This window comes from Phyllobates terribilis, unplaced genomic scaffold (genome assembly GCF_046119375.1).
Source record: "Phyllobates terribilis strain yellow unplaced genomic scaffold, ASM4611937v1 Scaffold_12__6_contigs__length_324123572, whole genome shotgun sequence".
NCBI lineage: Eukaryota > Metazoa > Chordata > Amphibia > Anura > Dendrobatidae > Phyllobates > Phyllobates terribilis.
This window is the reverse complement of record NW_027362772.1, coordinates 50,219,917-50,245,310: the sequence shown is the minus strand read 5'-3', so window position 1 is coordinate 50,245,310 and position 25,394 is coordinate 50,219,917. Positions and strand designations below refer to the sequence as shown.

At 55.5% G+C, this 25,394-nt stretch overlaps 2 protein-coding genes across 3 annotated transcripts; one reads left to right on the top strand and one right to left on the bottom strand.

Moving 5' to 3' along the window:
* LOC141172021 (interferon-inducible GTPase 5-like) lies at window positions 1-4,434 on the top strand. Of its 2 annotated transcripts, none has more exons than XM_073655800.1 (2): window positions 1-166; window positions 3,043-4,434. In XM_073655800.1, exon 2 carries the CDS (start codon window positions 3,066-3,068, stop codon window positions 4,293-4,295), a length of 1,230 nt encoding a protein of 409 aa, XP_073511901.1. In that variant the 5' UTR covers window positions 1-166; window positions 3,043-3,065; the 3' UTR covers window positions 4,296-4,434. The 2 variants fall into 2 exon arrangements, with proteins under 2 accessions (XP_073511901.1, XP_073511900.1); XM_073655799.1 differs by lacking the exon at window positions 1-166 and adding an exon at window positions 1,419-1,603.
* Window positions 4,435-7,740: 3,306 nt separating this feature from the next.
* Window positions 7,741-25,391, bottom strand: SMG9 (SMG9 nonsense mediated mRNA decay factor). The gene is made up of 14 exons (XM_073655798.1): window positions 24,941-25,391; window positions 21,883-22,113; window positions 21,622-21,696; window positions 21,312-21,540; window positions 21,133-21,230; window positions 20,884-20,996; window positions 19,825-19,936; window positions 18,908-19,003; window positions 18,542-18,627; window positions 18,181-18,287; window positions 17,942-18,049; window positions 17,577-17,702; window positions 9,140-9,284; window positions 7,741-9,011 (listed from the first exon to the last, which is right to left on the bottom strand). The coding sequence occupies exons 2-14, from the start codon at window positions 22,036-22,038 to the stop codon at window positions 8,933-8,935; spliced, it is 1,530 nt and encodes a 509-aa protein (XP_073511899.1). The 5' UTR covers window positions 22,039-22,113; window positions 24,941-25,391; the 3' UTR covers window positions 7,741-8,932.
* Window positions 25,392-25,394: the final 3 nt, after the last annotated feature.

Here is a 25,394-nt window from a genome sequence, read left to right as displayed (position 1 = left end):
TGGGCGGCTCTCTCCTTTCAGCATAAAATAGTTTGCTGAGGTTGGAGATTCATTCATTGCGGGAGTACATATTTAATATATGCAACGGATCCTGTTTGATAACAGTCTAATCAAATCTGGAGCATCTCCCCTCCACCTGTGCTGAGTCGTCCCTGCGAGCGGTAGAGTAAGTTTCTCCTTTAATCCATATTATTTTGTGTAACTGTATATTCTGTATTGTATTGTCCCCTTTGTAAAATCTTTGTATATTTTTCATAACACTGCCTCCCTTTTGGATTAAATATAAAACGTAATAGTTCTGTTTCTTTTGTGCTATAATCTTTCCCTCCCCCGAAGCCATACGCTACCAAAACGCAGGTGTCCACCCAGGCATGTATTATATTTCAGCGAATAATATGAATAATCGGGCTATTTTGAAGCTGACAGTGACCGTAAGGAAAACGTATACACATATACCATACGTTGGAATCCGGAGGTGTGACGCCATATGCTCACTGGTCGCTTGCCGACACCCCCGTAATGAGAAGTCTGGATCGTGTGCTCGCGATTCCGGACAAAATCCGTGACAGTGACGGCAAGGTGAGATATTGCGTGATCTCCCCGGTGTCGTCACTGTGGGAAACCTGAGAACCTTCTAGAGAATGTCAAATGTCCCCGGAAAGTATCAGGAGGCTTTGATATTTGCCCAAAAAGTGTAAATGAGAAATGATTATTAGAATTGAGCAAAAAGATTTGCAGGATCTGATCCAGCAGCCACATCAGTAATCCGGAGCCCTGTGAACCTCCTCCTACTTGCCGGCATCCCTGGTGCTTCTTATGATCTTATGATGTGTAGGTCTCAGATTCGCACATAAATATCACAAGGGTCTACTGATCAGAAGATCTGAGGGGGGTGCTGCAGGTATTAGGAGTTCTGCAGGGCTCTCCGCAAAAGGATTATTGTGGGGTTTGCTAGACTAATGTCCTGAAAACATTTTAGCACAATTATATCGAAAACATTTTCTGCTCGTGATCCCTATCCTTCTGGATCCTAATTCTTTAAAGCTGATCAATTTGGATGATAACAGTATATTAGGCTGTGCTGCTCTAATCAAGAATCCTTAGGACCAAGAAGAGTTGAACGGTTTTTATTTCCAGAAAGCATTTCGACGCTGGACTAGTGTGGTTTTCAAGTGGAAAAAAACAATTGCACGATATCTGCACAAAACATTTCTGCAGTGCGTGGATGGGATTTGCACGAACTTCATCTATTTTGCAGCTGCAGTTAATCACTGCAGATTTTCCACCCAGCAAAGACAAAACAGAAAATCTGCAGCAGCTGTAGGGGGAGGAAGGGCAAAGCAGAGCAAGATCCTGGATGCAGTGTCGTTGGGTGGGAGTGAAAAGAGAAACCTTATACGTGGCCCCCAAGTTATGACGCTTTCACATTTTTCATAGTTTTTTATGTCCTGCACTCAGCAGCTCCTGTTCTTTGGCATGTCCTCTCCCGCCCAGTGACGTCTCCTCTTTCACATAGTTTCCATTATTCACATTATGTACATGCTCCTCCCTATGGCGTCACATCCACAACTTGAATAAGTAGGAAGACAAAACGAAGAGCAAGGTATGTAACGAGATCTCCTAATCAGGGAGGATCTGTCTATAGATGGGGAAAAAAAGAGAAAAGAAACCGGATATAAAAAGGAAGCGACTGTGTGCAGGGTCAGAGCTTATAACACACACTGACCCTGTAATCACATCTCCTACCTTCTGCACTTTCAGTTTCACTGGTTATCACTTTGCCATTGCAGATCTCCTGTGTCTTCAACAATAATACAAAAATATAAAGTGGAATTTTTATTATCATTTTCAAGGTCTCCAAAAATGAGTGCATTGTAGAAGTCAATCGGATATTTTAGTGATTGTCCTGAGAACAGCTTTCAAAAGTTATACACAAGTCTGAAATGTTACAAAAGTCCGATCAGGGAGCTGCAATGCTACAGCGATGTGGCTGTGTACGTACGGTCCGGATGGGACCACGTGTGACACCACATCAATTGATTGGCAATAAGGTCACTTTGTGAAAATTGCACTAAATCCAACCCTGTTGGATTTTTGATAGCAAGTTGCACTTGACTTCGCCTCTATAGGTTGCTACTAGTGATCAGGGAGTGAGCTCGCCACTTGATCGCGTTTCGGGGGTCCTCATCTTAGTATCGCGGGTGCCCAAGAGCCTTGCTCGAGTCCCTGACCAATATGTTTCACGGCTGTTAAGACAGCCAATACACGGGAAATCTCCACTTTTATTTGATATCCAACAGCCGCGAAAGATGCGGGGCGGGTACTTGAGCATGAGTACCCGCGATACTCGAAGCATACCAGAACACCCCGATGCTCGATCGAGTGGCAAGCATCACTAATTGCTACCTGTCTTGGATTGAGTAACTTGTCAAAGAATTACTGTCCTATGACACAAGTCATTGTGTGACCATAATCTCACTCTTTATAAAGTTGACAGGTTTCATTGGTAAAGGACATGCAGACTTCTACAACATTTTTTTTTTCAAATTGATCCAATGCATGTAAAAACAAATGGAACAATTTTGCAGTCGTGATTAAAAATCCTATTTGTTGCACAGCTTCTATGTACTCACATACAAAGGTCATAAGGACCGACTATCTAATGTGTATGAGGGCCTCATGACAATCCCACTATGTTGTCAGTGGGAAAGAAAGATTGGGCATAGTAAATTTCAAAGTCCAATTCTTTTGTTAGCAAGAGATAAGCCTCTAGAAGAGGTGGCGGCAACGGCTTACTTGCTTTATCCTATTGAAAACAAGTGCAAGCTTGACCAAACAAAGCGTGCATATGTATGGGGGCTAGAATGAATAGTCAATTAAAGCCATTAGTGGACATTCCCTGCTAGATCAATTTAGGGCCCATACAAAGTACTTGACTGCATTGATCGATTCAGAAGGTCAGACCCAAAGCAGATTTTTTACTTTTGCCTTCACTCTGTCCACAATGGGTTCTAATGTGTTGTCTTCTTTTTTGCCCCTTAGCACTTGAGACTGAAGATAAAGATATGGATTCCCAACTTTTAGTTCCTGAAAATGAACTTCAGGAGATGAAGAACTTCTTTGAAAACAGAGATTTTGCAGAAGCCGTAGAAAGTGTGAAGAGATGCCTGGAAGACATTGACCAAGTCCCTTTGAACGTTGCCGTAACTGGAGAATCGGGATCAGGAAAGTCAACTTTTATCAATGTAATTCGAGGCCTTGGCGATGAGGAAGAAGATTCTGCCAAGACAGGTGTGGTGGAGACTACCACGGTCCCATCACCTTATTTACACCCGCATCACAGAAACGTGAAATACTGGGACCTTCCCGGGATCGGAAGTCCCGGATTTAAACCGATTGATTATCTGCAATTGGTGAAGTTCCACCAATATGACTTTTTTCTGATCATCACAACCGAACGTTTCAGAGAATGTCACATCCTGTTGGCAGAAGCTATCAAGTCCATGGGGAAGAAGTTTTATTTTTTGAGATCCAAAATAGACTCTGTATTAAAAGGATGTCGACGAGGAAGGATGAACTGCTGCAAGGATGAAGATCTGCTGAAAAAAATCCACGAGGATTGCGTAAATGGTCTCCGAACTGGAGGTATTGAGAACCCTCGAGTGTTTCTAATCTCCAGCCTGGAACCTGAAAAGTATGACTTCTACCTCATCCAGAAAACACTAGAGGACGAACTTCCGAGTCAAAAGAGACATGTATTTCTTTTGTCTCAGCCCAATTTTTTCCACCAGGCCCTAGAGAAGAAGAGAAAGGCCTTTCTAGCGCAGATTTGGAAATGGGCCATCGTCTCTGCTATGAACGTTGCAACATCACAAAGGCAGGGGGCGAATAGTATGTTGTGTGTTCCATATTTATCGGCCAATGGTGACCTCACTCTCTTAGTCAACGTATTGGAAGAGTACAAGAAAACATTCGGACTGGATGTGAGATCCCTTAAAATGCTATCGGATACCTTTGGGAAAGATCTTGAAAATTTGAGGTCAATAATCAGAACCACAACTGCTTCGGAGGAGATAACCCCCGAATTGGTTTTCTATCACCTAAAGAGTCAGGGTCTGACAGACATGGGCCGCATAGTGACTGCATGTGTAAATCAGTTTGTTCCGCAGATTGGTACATTGGCAAGTGGAGGGGTCGCCTTCGGGACGACTTACTGGACACTCAGCAGCTTCCTATCAGCCATGGCAGAAGATGCTACAAGGGTGCTGACGATGGCATTAGCGACTTCTGATTAACCCTTACATGTTCTCTAAGAGGCCTTTTAACCACTCGTGATGCCTTAAACAAAAAAATTGTATGAATCCTTAGGGCAAAAGTTCAGAACTGGATGTGTTATCTCACGCTACGTCATATACACTACTAATAAAAAGTTAAGAGATATTTGGAATTTGGGCAAAATATATGGAAAATGTAAAAGTTCAAACCACAGTGATATTTTATCATGACAGTTGGGCATTTAAGTAGAAGCATGCAATGGTGATTTCCTCATCTCAATTTATTGAAACAAAAGCCAACAACAGAGGTGGGTATACCCCAACAAAATGTCAATGTGTCAATAACTTGTCTTGTGGTCTTGAGCATCAATTACAGCTTGACAACGACATGTCCAGCTGTTCATAAGTGGAGTTATTGTCTGCTGAGGCATGGCATCCCACTCTTCTTGAAGGGCGGCCCTCAAGTCATTGAGGTTGTGAGGTACAGAGTTACGAGCCTCTACACGGCGACTCTGCTGATCCCCTAGATTTTCTATAGGATTCAGGTCTGGAGAAAGTGCAGGCCACTCTATTTGAGGTTCCTCAGTCTTTAGCCACCATTCCTTAATGATGCAACCTCGAAGAGCTGGAGCATTGTTGTCCGTGAAGGTGAGAGTAGGCCTGTGTTGTTCATGCAGAGACACAATGACTGGATTAATTAGGCTATTCAAGTAGTAAGGGCTTGTCACAAAGTGTAGGACAGTTCTTTATTGACTAGACACCCCTGCCCACACTGTAACACCATCACCACCAAAGGCTCGTCTGGTGACAACAGTGGCAGATGCACAGCGCTCTCCTTGATGTCTCTAACATACAGTACAGACCAAAAATTTGGACACACCTTCTCATTTAAAGATTTTTCTGTATTTTCATGACTATGAAAATTGTACATTCACACTGAAGGCATCAAAACTATGAATTAACACATGTGGAATTATATACTTAGCAAAAAAGTGTGAAACAACTGAAAATATGTCTTATATTCTACGTTCTTCAAAGTAGCCACCTTTTGCTTTGATGACTGCTTTGCACACTCTTGGCATTCTCTTGATGAGCTTCAAGAGGTAGTCACCGGAAATGGTTTTCACTTCACAGGTGTGCCCTGTCAGGTTTAATAAGTGGGATTTCTTGCCTTATAAATGGGGTTGGGACCATCAGTTGTGTTGTGCAGTAGTCAGGTGGATACACAGCTGATAGTCCTACTGAATAGACTGTTAGAATTTGTATTATGGCAAGAAAAAAGCAGCTAAGTAAAGAAAAATGAGTGGCCATCATTACTTTAAGAAATGAAGGTCAGTCAGTCCGAAAAATTGGACAAACTTTGAAAGTGTTCCCAAGTGCAGTTGCAAAAACCATCAAGCGCTACAAAGAAACTGGCTCACATGAGGACCGCCCCAGGAAAGGAAGACCAAGAGTCACCTCTGCTTCTGAGGATAAGTTTATCCGAGTCACCAGCCTCAGAAATCGCAGGTTAACAGCAGCTCAGATTAGAGACCAGGTCAATGCCACACAGAGTTCTAGCAGCAGACACATCTCTTCAACAACTGTTAAGAGGAGACTTTGTGCAGCAGGCCTTCATGGTAAAATAGCTGCTAGGAAACCACTGCTAAGGACAGGCAACAGGCAGAAGAGACTTGTTTGGGCTAAAGAACAAAAGGAATGGAAATTAGACCAGTGGAAATCTGTGCTTTGGTCTAATGAGTCCAAATTTGAGATCTTTGGTTCCAACCACCGTGTCTTTGTGCGACGCAGAAAAGGTGAACGGATGGACTCTACATGCTTGGTTCCCACCGTGAAGCATGGAGGAGGAGGTGTGATGGTGTGGGGGTGCTTTGCTGGTGACACTGTTGGGGATTTATTCAAAATTGAAGGCATACTGAACCAGCATGGCTACCACAGCATCTTGCAGCGGCATGCTATTCCATCCGGTTTGCGTTTAGTTGGACCATCATTTATTTTTCAACAGGACAATAACCCCAAACACACCTCCAGGCTGTGTAAGGGCTATTTGACCAAGAGGGAGAGTGATGAGGTGCTACGCCAGATGACCTGGCCTCCACAGTCACCAGACCTGAACCCAATCGAGATGGTTTGGGGTGAGCTGGACCGCAGAGTGAAGGCAAAAGGGCCAACAAGTGCTAAGTATCTCTGAGAACTCCTTCAAGATTGTTGGAAGACCATTTCCGGTGACTACCTCTAGAAGCTCATCAAGAGAATGCCAAGAATGTGCAAAGCAGTCATCAAAGCAAAAGGTGGCTACTTTGAAGAACCTAGAATATAAGACATATATTCAGTTGTTTCACACTTTTTTGTTAAGTATATAATTCCACATGTGTTAATTCATAGTTTTGATGCCTTCAGTGTGAATGTACAATTTTCATAGTCATGAAAATACAGAAAAATCTTTAAATGAGAAGGTGTGTCCAAACTTTTGGTCTGTACTGTAGTTGGCAGCCATCATTTCTGGTCAGCGTCAATTTACTTTTATCAGTGAGGCCCAATGATCTCTCGTCCAGTGGTGGTGTGGTCAGGTACCCCCCTTGCAGGTCATCTAGCATGCAGAACACGTTGTTGTAATTTGTTTCGAATGGTCTGATGTGACTCTGTGAGGCCTATCAACTATCTTAAATGTGCCTGGAGTTGTGTGGCATTCATCATCCGTTTTGGAAGTGAATTGTTCACAATGAAGAGGTCATCAGTGTGGGATGTGGCCAAAGGACGTCCACTCCTCTGCCTTTCTGGGACTCTTCCAGTCTCCCTGTTGCAACCTGCTGATGACTCTGTGACACTCTAAGCTCGGTGGCCTCATCCGTCTGAGAAGATCCTGCTTGAAGTCTTGCAATGGCGCAGTACTGTTGGTCCATTGGTAGGTGTCGTCTTGGTCTCATGATGTCAAAATGTGAACAGCATGATGAAGAGGACTGTTTAAAACAAATTCTAATTGAACCAGGAAATGTATTAGCTGATTCATAGATCAAACACCTGTTGTGAATTTTGCCATTAAGCTTCTTGTTAGAGAACAGTACTGAGACATTGACCAGTTGGACATGTGCAGTCAAAAGTTTAGAGAAGGTCACATTAAGTTCACCTGAAAAAGTTAGCGTGCATTTTAGATTCACCCTGAAATTTCGCCCGAAAGCCAAATATCCCGAACTTTTTGTGAGTAGTTTATATACCCTGTATCCACATGAAGAAGCAATCTTGTGTTCCGCTACATGGTGTCTCCGTTTCATGCAACGATGATTCAAGGAAGAATTTCTTGATAACGCAACGATCCGTGAGGACAAACTTTCCTGTGACTCCATAACACATTAAGAAGGTGCTATTTTATGTGCCCAAAGACTTCTATGGTCACCATATTACAACTATGTACATCTAAGAGAAGGCCCTCAAGTGCACGAGGCTTTCACTGGAAATATTAAAAATGTTTACATTGGTTTTTTTTTGTCTTTTTATTAATTTTGGAAGTAGGAAAAATAACACAGTAAGGTCATAGACATCATAATGCAGCTCCATATTACCTGCTAACATCAGATGCTTGGGCTTGGCACCTCGGGGAAAGTTCTTTTGAAGCGGTTTCCAGATTTCAGAGGTCTGGGGGTCTCTTGTCCCATGTAGGTAAACTTCTAGACCCCCAACACTGTGAATGCTGGGAGTCCCAGTGATCAGACCTCCAATGATGTGCAAGTACTTGGATGTGCTCTTTTGGGAATAACCCTAGGATACAGAAGAGCTGAGCTCCTTCATGATCATATTCCCAGAGATACGTACGGGTCCAAAAGTGACCATTACTTCACTGAGATCAGGCTCACAGACTTTCTGTTCGGCCAGTACACCGCTCTGAGTACGCAATCATGCGTTTGTTTGCTAGTTATTTTTTAGCAATGAGTGGACCCTCACTAATCTGCTGAATGTTGGGAAGAGACTACGCCTTAAAATGAAAGGTGGTCTTCAAAAAAAAAAAAAAAATAGTCAGTGCTGGAAGGGGTCGGACATATTTGTGGTCGCACCTATTAAATGGCTTATGACACGGAATATATCAGACTTCTTCCTCGGAGACTTGTAAGTCTTCTCCGCTCACATCCAGAGCTGAATTCACACTTCTTCTCATGACGCCTTTGTGACTGGACCGACAGATTATGTGAAAAACATGGCGCCGTAGAGTTGACAAAATCTAGTGTGCAAGCAGCTTTAGGGCGAGAACGCTGTAACTCAGGATCGGGACAAAGTAAATCGATACTCCAACTACAGGCAGAAGAGCTGGATTCTGTAAGTTATATACACCGCTTGGTCAGGTTGTTGCATTTTTATTGTCCTCCATTATCGCTGGGATAAGCTCCGACTGTGGCGCCGCCCGCCAGTTCTGGAAGGTATTTACAACATCTTGTGATCAGTACAGATTGTCACATCCCGGCGCTCATCTACTGCAGGCGATTTACCGGTACAGACAAGGGGATTTATACCGTCACCTGCGGTCACGCTGCCTCGATCAGACAGCCATAACTAGGGAGTCCCCCAAGTTGTGTCCTGGACTCCACACTTGTGACTTCTGGCCTTATGTCCTGTGTATCGACCGGAGCGCACAACGCCTGCACCCACCGAGGCTCTGCCAGTCTTCCCTAGCCCAGTAATCTGCTGTACTCAGAGAGTGCCGATGACTTTTTCACCCCGTCCCAGATACGAGCGGCATAGTGAAACCTAAAACAGCAAAAACTATTTAAAACTAAGAAAATACAAATAATCCCTATGAGTTTGGCCTATGGTAATGGCGCTCAGACATGTCCCGGCACGGCCTCTAGAGGGAGTGATATCAGCGATCTCCTTACCAGTTCTTTTCGGTCAGGATGGTGTGTGACAGCTGCGGCCGTGACATGGACATCATCTGGCTGCGAAGCTTACTGATCATGGTGTGAAAGCTGGGGTGCCCCTTGTAACCCGGCAGGAGCAGAGAAGCAGAATTTCCTCCTGACCCTGATAAAAAAAAAACCACAGAAATATACATAAAACTATAATATCTAGACAGACAAAAATGTCACTAATCCAGCACCAGAGAAAGCAGGGAGAGAGGAGAGAGATGGAGCAAAAAGGAGATAAAGGGAAGGTGAGCGAGACAGCGTCAGGGAGTGCGTGAGAAAGAGAGAGTCCGATAGTGGTGCGAGAGGAAAAACGAGTGAGGGGTGGAGGGGGAAAAAGGGGAAAGGCGAGCGAAGGGGGAGAGGGAAGGTGAGTGAGGGGGGGGGGAGGCAAGCGAGGGGGGGGGGAGGAAGGCGAGCGAGGGGGGGGCGAGGGCATGCGAGCGAGGTGGGGGGGAAGAGAAGGAAGGTGAGTGAGGGGGGGAAGAGAAGGAAGGTGAGTGGGGGGGGAAGAGAAGGAAGGCAAGCGAGGGAGGGGGAGCGAGGTGGGGGGGGAGAGAAGGAAGGCGAGCGAGGTGGGGGGGAGAGAAGGAAGGCGAGCGAGGTGGGGGGGAGAGAAGGAAGGCGAGCGAGGGAGGGGGAAGAGAAGGAAGGCGAGCGAGGGAGGGGGAAGAGAAGGAAGGCGAGCGAGGGGGGGGGGGAGAAGGAAGGCGACCAAGGGGGGGGAGGGAAGGCGAGCGGGGGGGGGGGGGGGAGAAGGAAGGCGACCGAGGGGGGGGGGGGGGGGAGGCGAGCGAGGGGGGGGGGAGGAAGGCAAGAGGGGGGGGGGGGAGGAAGGCAAGAGGGGGGGGAGGAAGGCAAGAGAGGGGGGGAAGGAAGGCAAGAGAGGGGGGGGAGAGGAAGGCAAGAGAGGGGGGGGAGAGAGGAAGGCAAGAGAGGGGGGGGGGAAGGCAAGAGAGTGTGAGAGAGGGGGGAAGAGAGGGAAGGTGAGAGAGGGAAGGCAAGCGAGGGGGCAAGAGAAGGGGCAAGAGGGAGAAGGCGAGCGAGGGGGCAAGAGAGAGAAGGCGAGCGAGGGGGGAAGGCGAGCGAGGGGGGAAGAGAGGGAAGGCGAGCGAGGGGGGAAGAGAGGGAAGGCGAGCGAGGGGGGAAGAGAGGGAAGGCGAGCGAGGGGGGAAGAGAGGGAAGGCGAGCGAGGGGGGAAGAGAGGGAAGGCGAGCGAGGGGGGAAGAGAGGGAAGGCGAGCGAGGGGGGAAGAGAGGGAAGGCGAGCGAGGGGGGAAGAGAGGGAAAGCGAGCGAGGGGGGAAGAGAGGGAAAGCGAGCGAGGGGGGAAGAGAGGGAAAGCGAGCGAGGGGGGAAGAGAGGGAAAGCGAGCGAGGGGGGAGAGGAAAGGCGAGCGATGGGGGGGAGGGAAGACGAGCGAGGGGGGAAGAGAGGGAAGGCGAGCGAGGGGGGGGGGAGACGAGCGAGGGGGTAGGAGAGGGAAGGCAAGCGAGCGGGGGGGAGGGAAGGTGAGCGGGGGGGGAGGGAAGGTGAGCGGGGGGGAGGGAAGGTGAGCGGGGGGGAGGGAAGGTGAGCGAGGGGGAGGGGAGAGAGGGAAGGTGAGCGAGGGGGAGGGGAGAGAGGGAAGGTGAGCGAGGGGGAGGGGAGAGAGGGAAGGTGAGCGAGGGGGGGGAGAGAGGGAAGGTGAGCGAGGGGGGGGAAGAGAGGGAAGGTGAGCGAGGGGGGGGAGAGAGGGAAGGTGAGCGAGGGGGAGAAGAGAGGGAAGGTGAGCGAGGAGGGGAAGAGAGGGAAGGTGAGCGAGGAGGGGAAGAGAGGGAAGGTGAGCGAGGAGGGGGGGGAGAGGGAAGGTGAGCGAGGGGGGGGGAGAGAGGGAAGGTGAGCGAGGGGGGGGAGAGAGGGAAGGTGAGCGACGGGGGAAGAGAGGGAAGGCGGGCGAGGGGGAGGGAAGAAGGAAGGCAAGAGAGGGGGGGGGGAGAGGAAGGCAAGAGAGGGGGGGGAGAGGAAGGCGAGCGAGGGGGGAACAGAGGGAAGGCGAGCGAGGGGGGGGAGAAGGAAGGCGGGGGGGAGAAGGAAGGCGAGCGAGGGGGGGGGAGAAGGAAGGCGAGCGAGGGGGGGGGGGAAGGAAGGCGAGCGAGGGGGGGGAGAAGGAAGGCGAGCGAGGGGGGGGAGAAGGAAGGCGAGCGAGGGGGGGGAGAAGGAAGGCGAGCGAGGGGGGGGGGAGAAGGAAGGCGAGCGAGGGGGGGGAGAAGGAAGGCGAGCGAGGGGGGGGGGAGGAAGGCGAGCGAGGGGGGGGGGGAGGAAGGCAAGAGAGGGGGGGGAGAGAGGAAGGCAAGAGAGGGGGGGGAGAGAGGAAGGCAAGAGAGGGGGGGGAGAGAGGAAGGCAAGAGAGGGGGGGGAGAGAGGAAGGCAAGAGAGGGGGGGGAGAGGAAGGCAAGAGAGGGGGGGGAGAGGAAGGCAAGAGCAAGAGAGGGGGGGGAGAGGAAGGCAAGAGAGGGGGGGGAGAGAGGAAGGCAAGAGAGGGGGGGGAGAGAGGAAGGCAAGAGAGGGGGGGAGAGAGGAAGGCAAGAGAGGGGGGGGGAGAGAGGAAGGCAAGAGAGGGGGGAGAGAGGAAGGCAAGAGAGGGGGGGGAGAGAGGAAGGCAAGAGGGGGGGGAGAGAGGAAGGCAAGAGAGGGGGGGGAGAGAGGAAGGCAAGAGAGGGGGGGAGAGAGGAAGGCAAGAGAGGGGGGGAGAGAGGAAGGCAAGAGAGGGGGGGAGAGAGGAAGGCAAGAGAGGGGGGGAGAGAGGAAGGCAAGAGAGGGGGGGAAGAGAGGAAGGCAAGAGAGGGGGGGGAGAGAGGAAGGCAAGAGAGGGGGGGAGAGGGGGGAAGAGAGGGAAGGTGAGAGAGGGAAGGCAAGCGAGGGGGCAAGAGAAGGGGCAAGAGGGAGAAGGCGAGCGAGGGGGCAAGAGAGAAGGCGAGCGAGGGGGGGGGAGAGCGAGGGGGGAGGGAAGGCGAGCGAGGGGGCAAGAGAGAAGGCGAGCGAGGGGGGAGGGAAGGCGAGCGAGGGGGGAGGGAAGGCGAGCGAGGGGGGGGAGAGAGGGAAGGCGAGCGAGGGGGGGGAGAGAGGGAAGGCGAGCGAGGGGGGGGAGAGAGGGAAGGCGAGCGAGGGGGGGGAGAGAGGGAAGGCGAGCGAGGGGGGAGGGAGAGGGAAGGCGAGCGAGGGGGGGGGGAGGGAAGGCGAGCGAGGGGGGGGGAGGGAAGGCGAGCGAGGGGGGGGGGGAAGGCGAGCGAGGGGGGGGGGGAAGGCGAGCGAGGGGGGGGAGAGGGAAGGCGAGCGAGGGGGGGGAGAGGGAAGGCGAGCGAGGGGGGGGAGAGGGAAGGCGAGCGAGGGGGGGGAGAGAGGGAAGGCGAGCGAGGGGGGGGAGAGAGGGAAGGCGAGCGAGGGGGGGGAGAGAGGGAAGGCGAGCGAGGGGGGGGGGAGAGGGAAGGTGAGCGAGGGGGGGGGGAGAGAGGGAAAGTGCGCGAGGGGGGGGAGAGAGGGAAGGTGCGCGAGGGGGGGAAGAGAGGGAAGGCGAGCGAGGGGGGGGAAGAGAGGGAAGGCGAGCGAGGGGGGGGGAGAGAGGGAAGGCGAGCGAGGGGGGGGGGAGAGAGGGAAGGCGAGCGAGGGGGGGGAGAGAGGGAGAGCGAGCGACGGGGGAAGAGAGGGAAGGCGGGCGAGGGGGAGGGAAGAAGGAAGCCAAGAGGGGGGGGGGGAGAGGAAGGCGAGCGAGGAGGGAACAGAGGGAAGGCGAGCGAGGGGGGAACAGAGGGAAGGCGAGCGAGGGGGCAAGAGAGAGAAGGCGAGCGAGGGGGCAAGAGAGAGAAGGCGAGCGAGGGGGCAAGAGAGAGAAGGCGAGCGAGGGGGCAAGAGAGGGAAGGCGAGCGAGGGGGGAAGAGAGGGAAGGCGAGCGAGGGGGGAAGAGAGGGAAGGCGAGCGAGGGGGGAAGAGAGGGAAGGCGAGCGAGGGGGGAAGAGAGGGAAGGCGAGCGAGGGGGGAAGAGAGGGAAGGCGAGCGAGGGGGGAAGAGAGGGAAGGCGAGCGAGGGGGGAAGAGAGGGAAAGCGAGCGAGGGGGGAAGAGCGGGAAAGCGAGCGAGGGGGGAGAGGAAAGGCGAGCGAGGGGGGAGAGGAAAGACGAGCGAGGGGGGAAGAGAGGGAAGGCGAGCGAGGGGGGAAGAGAGGGAAGGCAAGCGAGGGGGGGGGGAGACGAGCGAGGGGGTAGGAGAGGGAAGGCAAGCGAGCGGGGGGGGAGGGAAAGTGAGCGGGGGGAGGGAAGGTGAGCGAGGGGGAGGGAAGGTGAGCGAGGGGGAGGGAAGGTGAGCGAGGGGGAGGAAAGGTGAGCGAGGGGGAGGGGAGAAAGGGAAGGTGAGCGAGGGGGGGGAGAGAGGGAAGGTGAGCGAGGGGGGGAAGAGAGGGAAGGTGAGCGAGGGGGAGAAGAGAGGGAAGGTGAGCGAGGAGGGGAAGAGAGGGAAGGTGAGCGAGGAGGGGAAGAGAGGGAAGGTGAGCGAGGAGGGGAAGAGAGGGAAGGCGAGCGAGGGGGGGAGGGAAGGCGAGCGAGGGGGGGGGAGAAGGAAGGCGAGCGAGGGGGGGGGAAGGAAGGCGAGCGAGGGGGGGGAAGGAAGGCGAGCGAGGGGGGGGAGAGAGGAAGGCAAGAGAGGGGGGGGGGAGAGAGGAAGGCAAGAGAGGGGGGGGGAGAGAGGAAGGCAAGAGAGGGGGGGGGAGAGAGGAAGGCAAGAGAGGGGGGGGGGAGAGGAAGGCAAGAGAGGGGGGGGAGAGGAAGGCAAGAGAGGGGGGGGAGAGGAAGGCAAGAGAGGGGGGGGAGAGGAAGGCAAGAGAGGGGGGGGGGAGGAAGGCAAGAGAGGGGGGGGGAGAGGAAGGCAAGAGAGGGGGGGGGAGAGGAAGGCAAGAGAGGGGGGGGAGAGAGGAAGGCAAGAGAGGGGGGGAGAGAGGAAGGCAAGAGAGGGGGGGAGAGAGGAAGGCAAGAGAGGGGGGGGAGAGGGGGGAAGAGAGGGAAGGTGAGAGAGGGGGGGGAGAGAGGAAGGCGAGAGAGGGGGGGGAGAGAGGAAGGCGAGAGAGGGGGGGGGAGAGAGGAAGGCAAGAGAGGGGGGGGAGAGAGGAAGGCAAGAGAGGGGGGGGGAGAGAGGAAGGCAAGAGGGGGGGAGAGAGGAAGGCAAGAGAGGGGGGGGAGGGAGGAAGGCAAGAGAGGGGGGGGAGAGAGGAAGGCAAGAGAGGGGGGGGAGAGAGGAAGGCAAGAGAGGGGGGGGAGGAAGGCAAGAGAGGGGGGGAGAGAGGAAGGCAAGAGAGGGGGGGGAGAGAGGAAGGCAAGAGAGGGGGGGAGAGAGGAAGGCAAGAGAGGGGGGGGAGAGAGGAAGGCAAGAGAGGGGGGGGAGAGAGGAAGGCAAGAGAGGGGGGGGAGAGAGGAAGGCAAGAGAGGGGGGGAGAGAGGAAGGCAAGAGAGGGGGGGAGAGAGGGGAAGAGAGGGAAGGTGAGAGAGGGAAGGCAAGCGAGGGGGCAAGAGAAGGGGCAAGAGGGAGAAGGCGAGCGAGGGGGCAAGAGAGAAGGCGAGCGAGGGGGGGAGAGGGAAGGAGAGCGAGGGGGGAGGGAAGGAGAGCGAGGGGGGAGGGTAGGCGAGCGAGGGGGGAGGGAAGGCGAGCGAGGGGGGAGGGAAGGCGAGCGAGGGGGGAGGGAAGGCGAGCGAGGGGGGAACAGAGGGAAGGCGAGCGAGGGGGGAACAGAGGGAAGGCGAGCGAGGGGGGAACAGAGGGAAGGCGAGCGAGGGGGGAACAGAGGGAAGGCGAGCGAGGGGGGAACAGAGGGAAGGCGAGCGAGGGGGGAAGAGAGGAAAGGCGAGCGAGGGGGGAAGAGAGGAAAGGCGAGCGAGGGGGGGAAGAGAGGAAAGGCGAGCGAGGGGGGAAGAGAGGAAAGGCGAGCGAGGGGGGAAGAGAGGAAAGGCGAGCGAGGGGGGAAGAGAGGAAAGGCGAGCGAGGGGGGAAGAGAGGAAAGGCGAGGGGGGAAGAGAGGAAAGGCGAGCGAGGGGGGAGAGGAAAGGCGAGCGAGGGGGGAGAGGAAGGCGAGCGAGGGGGGGTGGGGGAAGACGAGCGAGGGGGGGGGGGGAGGGAAGGCAAGCGAGCGGGGGGAGGGAAGGTGAGCGAGGGGGAGGGAAGGTGAGCGAGGGGGAGGGGAGAGAGGGAAGGTGAGCGAGGGGGAGGGGAGAGAGGGAAGGTGAGCGAGGGGGAGGGGAGAGAGGGAAGGTGAGCGAGGGGGGGAAGAGAGGGAAGGTGAGCGAGGGGGAGAAGAGAGGGAAGGTGAGCGAGGGGGGGAAGAGAGGGAAGGTGAGCGAGGGGGGGAAGAGAGGGAAGGCGAGCGAGGTGGGGGGAGAGAGGGAGAGGCGAGCGAGGGGGGGGGGAGAAGGAAGGCGAGCGAGGGGGGGAAGGAAGGCGAGCGAGGGGGGGAAGGAAGGCGAGCGAGGGGGGGGAGAGAGGAAGGCAAGAGAGGGGGGGGGGGGAGAGAGGAAGGCAAGAGAGGGGGGGGAGAGAGGAAGGCAAGAGAGGGGGGGGAGAGAGGAAGGCAAGAGAGGGGGGGGGGAGAGGAAGGCAAGAGAGGGGGGGGAGAGGAAGGCAAGAGAGGGGGGGGAGAGGAAGGCAAGAGAGGGGGGGGAGAGGAAGGCAAGAGAGGGGGGGAGAGGAAGGCAAGAGAGGGGGGGGGGAGGAAGGCAAGAGAGGGGGGGGGAGAGGAAGGCAAGAGAGGGGGGGGGGAGAGGAAGGCAAGAGAGGGGGGGGAGAGAGGAAGGCAAGAGAGGGGGGGAGAGAGGAAGGCAAGAGAGGGGGGGAGAGAGGAAGGCAAGAGAGGGGGGGAGAGGGGGGAAGAGAGGGAAGGTGAGAGAGGGGGGGGAGAGAGGAAGGCGAGAGAGGGGGGGGGAGAGAGGAAGGCAAGAGAGGGGGGGGGAGAGAGGAAGGCAAGAGAGGGGGGGGAGAGAGGAAGGCAAGAGGGGGGGGGAGAGAGGAAGGCAAGAGAGGGGGGGGAGGGAGGAAGGCAAGAGAGGGGGGGAGAGAGGAAGGCAAGAGAGGGGGGGGAGAGAGGAAGGCAAGAGAGGGGGGGGAGGAAGGCAAGAGAGGGGGGAGAGAGGAAGGCAAGAGAGGGGGGGGAGAGAGGAAGGCAAGAGAGGGGGGGGAGAGAGGAAGGCAAGAGAGGGGGGGAGAGAGGAAGGCAAGAGAGGGGGGAGAGAGAGGAAGGCAAGAGAGGGGGGGGAGAGAGGAAGGCAAGAGAGGGGGGGAGAGAGGAAGGCAAGAGAGGGGGGGAGAGAGGGGAAGAGAGGGAAGGTGAGAGAGGGAAGGCAAGCGAGGGGGCAAGAGAAGGGGCAAGAGGGAGAAGGCGAGCGAGGGGGCAAGAGAGAAGGCGAGCGAGGGGGGGGGAGAGGGAAGGAGAGCGAGGGGGGAGGGAAGGAGAGCGAGGGGGGAGGGTAGGCGAGCGAGGGGGGAGGGAAGGCGAGCGAGGGGGGAGGGAAGGCGAGCGAGGGGGGAGGGAAGGCGAGCGAGGGGGGAGGGAAGGCGAGCGAGGGGGGGAACAGAGGGAAGGCGAGCGAGGGGGGAACAGAGGGAAGGCGAGCGAGGGGGGAACAGAGGGAAGGCGAGCGAGGGGGGAACAGAGGGAAGGCGAGCGAGGGGGGAACAGAGGGAAGGCGAGCGAGGGGGGAACAGAGGGAAGGCGAGCGAGGGGGGAACAGAGGGAAGGCGAGCGAGGGGGGAAGAGAGGAAAGGCGAGCGAGGGGGGAAGAGAGGAAAGGCGAGCGAGGGGGGGAAGAGAGGAAAGGCGAGCGAGGGGGGAAGAGAGGAAAGGCGAGCGAGGGGGGAAGAGAGGAAAGGCGAGCGAGGGGGGAAGAGAGGAAAGGCGAGCGAGGGGGGAGAGGAAAGGCGAGCGAGGGGGGAGAGGAAAGGCGAGCGAGGGGGGAGAGGAAGGCGAGCGAGGGGGGGTGGGGGAAGACGAGCGAGGGGGGGGGGAGGGAAGGCAAGCGAGCGGGGGGGAGGGAAGGTGAGCGAGGGGGAGGGAAGGTGAGCGAGGGGGAGGGGAGAGAGGGAAGGTGAGCGAGGGGGAGGGGAGAGAGGGAAGGTGAGCGAGGGGGAGGGGAGAGAGGGAAGGTGAGCGAGGGGGGGGAAGAGAGGGAAGGTGAGCGAGGGGGAGAAGAGAGGGAAGGTGAGCGAGGGGGGGGGAAGAGAGGGAAGGTGAGCGAGGGGGGGAAGAGAGGGAAGGTGAGCGAGGGGGGGGAGAGAGGGAAGGTGAGCGAGGGGGGGGAGAGAGGAAGACAACGAAAGACAGCAAGAGTGACAGTGTGAAAAAGAGAGAGCATGAGAAAGTGAGGATAATGTGAAAGAGACATAGAAGAGGACGGTGATGTACCTGATTTGGACACGGTCTCATCACCATCATTTTCCATGGTTGGTATTAAAAATAAATTCACCTCCGATTCCAGGAAATCATAGGATAATCCAGGAAAAATGTTGCAGTCCAACATGGAGACAGTGCCTTAAAGAGAAGAGAGCAATTCTAGAGAGGGTGACATTAGTAACATCACCCTGCAGACACGGCTCAGGTGCCACGTCTGCCCCTCACTGCACAGGACTGCGGGAGCCGCGGGGGGATTTATCGCTCACAGACGGCTCTACAGTTGAGGGCAGAGCAATATATACTTTCTCCATTGGTCTCAGCACTGGGGTCCAGGACTACATTCACTGTGTCTGGCATCAGTCTGCGGTGTCCGTTACCTTTGTAGCGCAGCCGCGAATGAAGCATCAGCTTGTCAACCACCAGGTTCATCTGCTTCAAGGATCGGGGACAGAAATCTTCTCGTTTGGCTTTATTCTGTAGAAACACTAAAAAAAAAAAAAAGTAGCGCATTACAATTGACCTGCCATTAAGGATCTTTCTGGCCATTAAGAAGTTAATAAAGAGTCAAAAATTAAGCATCCAAAAGCCGGTGAGGTCTCCGGTTACGAGGACTTACCTATGTGCGGGTAATACTCGATGCCGTCATCTCCTCCGGACGATCCGCTCGATTCGTGGCTGGGGGACGGGGTGGACGGTTTTAACATCTCGGCCGTCTGCAAAAACCTAAACAACAAAACATAAAAAAATAAATCAGTCCGGGTCACGTGGACTGTATCAGCTCGTTCTCTACGTCTTGTAACGATCCAGGCACGCGTGAGCAGATCTCAAATAATGGGAAGAATTGATAATGATTCACTGCCGAGTACCGCACCCAGCGATCTCCATCTGTTCTATAGACAGTGCATGGAGCGGCCTGGAGGGGTCCCCCCCAGCGATAATACATCTGTTACCCCCTGTACTGAGCTGTATGACTTTACCTGTACAAGTTAAAGTCGGTGAACCAGTCCTGGACAACGATGACTACGTGACACACCGTGAACAGGAAGGCGGCTATTTGTAAAGACTGAAAGAAGATTAAAAAAATTGAGTTTACCAAGCAGGGAAATGTGAGATATTCTTTTTTTTACCAAAAAATGCTCAACTGTTGGGGGAAAAAAAAAATCTCTACACATGTAATTACAGCTTATGGCCACCAGATGGCGGATGGAGATTCCGTAGCAGAGTAAGTACTGTGCTAAAGAATCACCATGCGTTATCTGGTGGCCATAGGCTGTAAGTACATGTTCTGCAAAACAGGATTTTCAGTGATACTATGCCGTGTGCTGGTTGGAAGTTGCGCTCACCTGCATCTCCACGTACGTGTGCGGAAGATTGTATTCTGGGGGAAGCTTCCGGTCGTTATTGATCAGATGGTCCAGTATGGCCGGACTCAACATGGGCTAGAAAAATGAAAAAAAAAACAAAAAACTATTAACCAGTTTACATCCTGTGGCGTATTAGTACGCACCAGGCTGTCACCCCCTGTTCAGCACTGGCTCCGGCGCTGAGCCCGCACTGTACAGAGCACATGTCAGATGATTAATACAGCTGACATGCGCCCGCAACAGCCGCGGGTGGAATCGTGATCCACCCGCGGCTGTTAATATGTTAAATGCCACTGTCAATCTCTGACAGCGGCATTTAACTCGCGCTTCCGGGAAGCACGTCCTAAGCCCCGCCCATCGGCGACCCCGTCACGTGATCGTGGGTCACGACTCCAGTGGTTGTCATGTAAGGATCGCTATGAGCGCCACCTAGTGGTCGGCGCACATAGCACAGGAGCATTTCTGCTACATAGAGGTGATCTGCTCATCACCTCTATGTAGCAGAGGCGATCGGACAGTTGGTGCTTCTAGTCTCCTATGGAGACTATAGAAGCAAGAAAGAAGTGTAAAAAAGGTTTTTAAAAATGTTAAAAAAATATAAAAGTTTAAATCACCCCCCTTTTGCCCCATTCAAAATAAAATAATTAAAAAAAAAAAACACATACACGTTTGGTATCGCCGCGTTCAGAATCGCCCGATCTATCAATATAAAAAAATAATTAATCCGATCGGTAAACGGCGTAACGAGAAAAAAATTCTAAACGCCAGAATTACGTTTTTTGGGGAGCAAAAAACGAAAATGCAAAAACGACAAATCCCAAGGTTGCGAAGGGGTTAATAATAAAAATAATATAATTTGCAGGACGGAAGTCATCGACGCTCCGCACGTCGCTTACCTGAGTGTCCAGGAAGATGATCCTCTCCTGACTGATGAAGAAATCGATGCCGCTGGTCTGGTTCCCGGCTCGCTCTCTCACCTCTTGGCTTTGCATCCTGAAGACGTACGATCTGGAGTCCAACAATAGGGATAGGAGGTTAGCGGGTGGGAAGGGGTTAAGTGGAGTTTGTCAGCATTAAAGGGGCTGAAATGTCGGTGTGCCCTGTGCGAGTGGGTTGGGGAAGGGTGGTCACACTTGTGGGGTACTGATGGGTTACTATGGCAGTTGGGGGGTTTCCTGAAGAAGGTCCCCCCGTAGCCTATGGATAAGGTTTCATAGGAGATTCCGAAACATTCCCGTCATAAATATTGCAACCAGCAGGATATGATGCAAGAAGAAAATACTCGCAGGGAAGTAAAAATATGTAAAAAGTAGCAAAAAAAAAATAAGTAAAATAAAATATATAATAATAATAGAAAAATATATATACAATATTTAAATCACGACAATCTTAAAAGGAAAAAAAGAAAAATAATTAAAATGTAAAAAATAATAAAAAAATAAAAATTGCCGTTTTCAGGTCAGCCTGCATAGCAGAGCTGACGGAGTCACAACCAATAACCCCACGATCACTGGGCTCGGAGGAGAGCGCACTGTCACGCCTTCCTATTACTGCAGACATACAGCTTGTGAAGGCAGTGATGGTGATGAACCGTCTCTGCCTTCTCTGTGAGTAGCCGGGCCGTGTCTGGCTGCAGTAACGTTTTGGAACATCAATGGGGAACAGAGCGCGGACCACCCGGACGTTTATAGTCTGAGTGGTCCAGAAGTATTTAAGTGTCCTATATAGAATTAAAAAAAAAATAAAACATGTCACTTGACCACTGCAGTCGATCAATATTCCGCATACGTCCGCTGTTGCGAAATAGCGGTGCAGTTATCGGGGAGGGGAGTATCTGAAGTGGAGGGGTCCAACCCTTTAAAATGCAGACATTTTTCCTGCCTTGATCGTGACATGTCAGCGGCTCTGCTATAGATGTGACGTATAGACGGCCATTAGCGTATCGGGGTCCTCACCTCTGGTCGTCATCTGGAGAGTTGGCCGACAGAAGGGACATCATGGTGGACTTGCCGGTGCCCTGCGAGCCGAGGATGCCGACGACCAGGACGTCAGTCTGATCCAGCAAGAACTGCAATAACATACAGAGCGTGAATACACCGCTGAGTGCAACCAGCCAGAAGGGGGCGACACCGAACTAAGGTCAGCTGTCTCCTCCCCCACCCGATTCAGCCATAATAAAACCCCCTTAAAAAAATTCCCAGCACCTCGATGGCGCTGTCACACCAGTTCATGTACTCGTCCACCAGCTTGATGCTGTGCTTCATCTTCTGAGGAGGGAGAAGCTTCGCCTGCCCGACCACCGCTGCCAGGACGGGAGAGAAGAAGAGCTGGTGAGGAGACTGCACAATCACCAAGGTGGAGAACTACATGGCCCAGCACTTACGATCCACGTTCCCGCCGGCGTTGGCCGCTGCAGCCGCCATGCCCCTGTTCTGGATCTGGTAGACGGGCTGTGTGGGGCGCTGCCCTTCTTTCTCTACCTTGGCGGCGGCGGTGGCTGCGGCAGGTGTCAGGCTCGCGCCCTCGGCTGTCGGTGGGGGCTTCCCTTCTTCTCTGGCCTTCATGAGCACAATGGGCTTTTCCAGGGCAGGTGCAGCGGGCGCCGCCTTAGGCTAAAAGAACGGGAAAAAATAAAATTAATACTAAAAAGCACCAGGAGGAATAACAGAGGGATGGCACAATGCACCACTCACACGCTCGGCAGAGGGCTTAGCCAGGATGATGGGGGTTTTCTGCATGGTGTACACGGAGTTGTCATCATTTACATCCTGAAAAGAAGGAAAGTGACTTCTAATTTGTAAAGTTTTGCAAAGCGTCACTGTTATGTAATACCCGATGCTGCCACCATGGGTCAGTGGCGCCCTGCACACCCCAAAGGTGCCTGCACTAGGCCGCACTCCGAGACCCCAGCTCTGCACTAGGGCCGCAGCCCGAGACCCCGGCTCTGCACTCACCCACTTGTCCTGGTCGCGGTCTCGCAGCATGGGGTCTCGCTCCCGGCCGGGCTCAGACAGGTTGAGGTTCCCCGGGGGACCCTGGTCCATCCAGCGCCGCCTCCTGGCACGCCCGGGGACGTACATGCCGGGCTGGCTGTGTCCGGAGTCAGACATGGTTCTTTTCCAGAGTTTTCTTGCTCAGTAAACGTTACCGGCTGCTGATTTATCACTCTCCCAAATCGTCATTCACTGACAGCAAGAAGAGAACAGTAAGGGGTCAAAACAACGTGTCCTGGGGGTCAACACTGTTATTAGTACTATGGCCATCACTGCTACAGCGGGGAGGGGGGGCAGGGAGCCCTGGACGGCGCCCTTGTAGAGGAGGGAGTCCTGGACGGCGCAGTTGTAGTGGGGGGGAGCCCCGGACGGCCCCGTTGTGGCGGGGGTGGGGGGGAGCCCTGGACGGCACAGTTGTAGCGGGGGGGGGGGGGGAGCCCTGGACGGCACAGTTGTAGCGGGGGGGGGAGCCCTGGACGGCACAGTTGTAGCGGGGGGGAGCCTTGGACGGCACCGTTGTAGCGGGGGAGCCCTGGACGGCACCGTTGTAGCGGGGGGGGGGGGGGGGGAGCCCTGGACGGCACCGTTGTAGCGGGGGGGGGGGGGAGCCCTGGACGGCACCGCTGTAGCGGGGGGAGGAGCCCTGGACGGCACCGCTGTAGCGGGGGGGAGGAGCCCTGGACGGCGCAGTTGTAGCGGGGGAAGCCCTGGACGGCGCAGTTGTAGCGGGGGAAGCCCTGGACGGCGCAGTTGTAGCGGGGGAAGCCCTGGACGGCGCAGTTGTAGCGGGGGAAGCCCTGGACGGCGCAGTTGTAGCGGGGGAAGCCCTGGACGGCGCAGTTGTAGCGGGGGAAGCCCTGGACGGCGCAGTTGTAGCGGGGGAAGCCCTGGACGGCGCAGTTGTAGCGGGGGAAGCCCTGGACGGCGCAGTTGTAGCGGGGGAAGCCCTGGACGGCGCAGTTGTAGCGGGGGAAGCCCTGGACGGCGCAGTTGTAGCGGGGGAAGCCCTGGACGGCGCAGTTGTAGCGGGGGAAGCCCTGGACGGCGCAGTTGTAGCGGGGGAAGCCCTGGACGGCGCAGTTGTAGCGGGGGAAGCCCTGGACGGCGCAGTTGTAGCGGGGGAAGCCCTGGACGGCGCAGTTGTAGCGGGGGAAGCCCTGGACGGCGCAGTTGTAGCGGGGGAAGCCCTGGATGGCGCAGTTGTAGCGGGGGAAGCCCTGGATGGCGCAGTTGCAGAGGGGGAGCCCTGGATGGCGCAGTTGTAGCGGGGGGGAGCCCTGGACGGCGCAGTTGCAGAGGGGGGGAGCCCTGGACGGCGCAGTTGCAGAGGGGGAGCCCTGGATGGCGCAGTTGTAGCGGGGGAAGCCCTGGACGGCGCAGTTGTAGCGGGGGAAGCCCTGGACGGCGCAGTTGTAGCGGGGGAAGCCCTGGACGGCGCAGTTGTAGCGGGGGAAGCCCTGGACGGCGCAGTTGTAGCGGGGGAAGCCCTGGACGGCGCAGTTGTAGCGGGGGAAGCCCTGGACGGCGCAGTTGTAGCGGGGGAAGCCCTGGACGGCGCAGTTGTAGCGGGGGAAGCCCTGGATGGCGCAGTTGTAGCGGGGGAAGCCCTGGATGGCGCAGTTGCAGAGGGGGAGCCCTGGATGGCGCAGTTGTAGCGGGGGGGAGCCCTGGACGGCGCAGTTGCAGAGGGGGAGCCCTGGACGGCGCAGTTGTAGCAGCGGGGGAGCCCTGGACGGCGCAGTTGTAGCAGCGGGGGAGCCCTGGACGGCGCAGTTGTAGCAGCGGGGGAGCCCTGGACGGCGCAGTTGTAGCAGCGGGGGAGCCCTGGACGGCGCAGTTGTTGCGGGGGGAGCCCTGGATGGCGCAGTTGTTGCGGGGGGAGCCCTGGATGGCGCAGTTGTAGCAGCGGGGGAGCCCTGGACGGCGCAGTTGTTGCGGGAGGAGCCCTGGATGGCGCAGTTGTAGCAGCGGGGGAGCCCTGGACGGCGCAGTTGTAGCAGCGGGGGAGCCCTGGACGGCGCAGTTGTAGCAGCGGGGGAGCCCTGGACGGCGCAGTTGTTGCGGGGGGAGCCCTGGATGGCGCAGTTGTAGCAGCGGGGGGAGCCCTGGACGGCGCAGTTGTTGCGGGGGGAGCCCTGGACGGCGCAGTTGCAGAGGGGGAGCCCTGGATGGCGCAGTTGTAGCGGGGGGGAGCCCTGGACGGCGCAGTTGCAGAGGGGGGGAGCCCTGGACGGCGCAGTTGCAGAGGGGGAGCCCTGGATGGCGCAGTTGTAGCGGGGGGAGCCCTGGACGGCGCAGTTGCAGAGGGGGAGCCCTGGATGGCGCAGTTGTTGCGGGGGGAGCCCTGGACGGCGCAGTTGTTGCGGGGGGAGCCCTGGATGGCGCAGTTGTAGCGGGGGGAGCCCTGGACGGCGCAGTTGCAGAGGGGGAGCCCTGGATGGCGCAGTTGTAGCGGGGGGAGCCCTGGATGGCGCAGTTGTAGCGGGGGGAGCCCTGGATGGCGCAGTTGTAGCGGGGGGAGCCCTGGATGGCGCAGTTGCAGAGGGGGAGCCCTGGATGGCGCAGTTGTAGCGGGGGGAGCCCTGGACGGCGCAGTTGCAGAGGGGGGGAGCCCTGGACGGCGCAGTTGCAGAGGGGGAGCCCTGGATGGCGCAGTTGCAGAGGGGGAGCCCTGGATGGCGCAGTTGCAGAGGGGGAGCCCTGGACGGTGCAGTTGTTGCGGGGGGAGCCCTGGATGGCGCAGTTGCAGAGGGGGAGCCCTGGATGGCGCAGTTGTTGCGGGGGGAGTCCTGGACGGCGCAGTTGCAGAGGGGGAGCCCTGGATGGCGCAGTTGTAGCGGGGGGAGCCCTGGATGGAGCAGTTGTAGCGGGGGGAGCTGTTTCGGACACGGCTCAGCACCACTACATTGGGGAAGGCATTTGCAGGACACACCATGAAAGCCTACTACGTAGACCAGGAGTCCCGCACTCCCCGTACACTCAGTAGCCTCCACTCCCCCGAGTCCCCGCTGTCACTCACCAGCTCTCTCCTCTCGTCTGCTCATCAGTAAAACAGAAAACGTCCAACCAGAAAACACAGGACGTACAGTAGGTTCCGGGAGAGAAAGGTTCCGATCAGTCACCATAACAACAGAGCCGCAGAGGAGAGAGTTCTTGTGCTGCCATCTGGTGGCCAAAGGTGAAAACTACAACCTCTAACCTAATATTATTTTCTTCAAACTCTAGTCAAAATCGTAAAAAAACAACAAAAGCAAATGAAACTGTCTATTTGATGATAAAAATTACCCTGAAAATAGGATAATATTTAAGGCTGGTGTCAGTCACCTGACACAGAAGGGCGGAGCTTCCTAGACCTGTAGGGGGCACAGGCGGGAAGGATGAGTGCGGACCCAGCTCCTGTATTACATGGGCCGCACAGGTGCACCGTCTATTTTGCATGTAGAAGTAGTTTGTCCCTCGGCAGCCACTGTCCC

Bases quoted from the DNA above. Each gene is read 5' to 3' on its own strand.
- LOC141172021 (XM_073655800.1), top strand. From the start codon at position 3,066: ATGGATTCCCAACTTTTAGTTCCTGAAAATGAACTTCAGGAGATGAAG.
- SMG9 (XM_073655798.1), bottom strand. From the start codon at position 22,038: ATGTCTGACTCCGGACACAGCCAGCCCGGCATGTACGTCCCCGGGCGT. The intron at 19,004-19,824 runs GTAAGCGACGTG...TCATTTTTCTAG, and splicing joins TCATCTTCCTGGACACTCAG to CCCATGTTGAGTCCGGCCAT. The intron at 9,285-17,576 runs GTACATCACCGT...TTTTTTTATCAG, and splicing joins TGAGACCGTGTCCAAATCAG to GGTCAGGAGGAAATTCTGCT.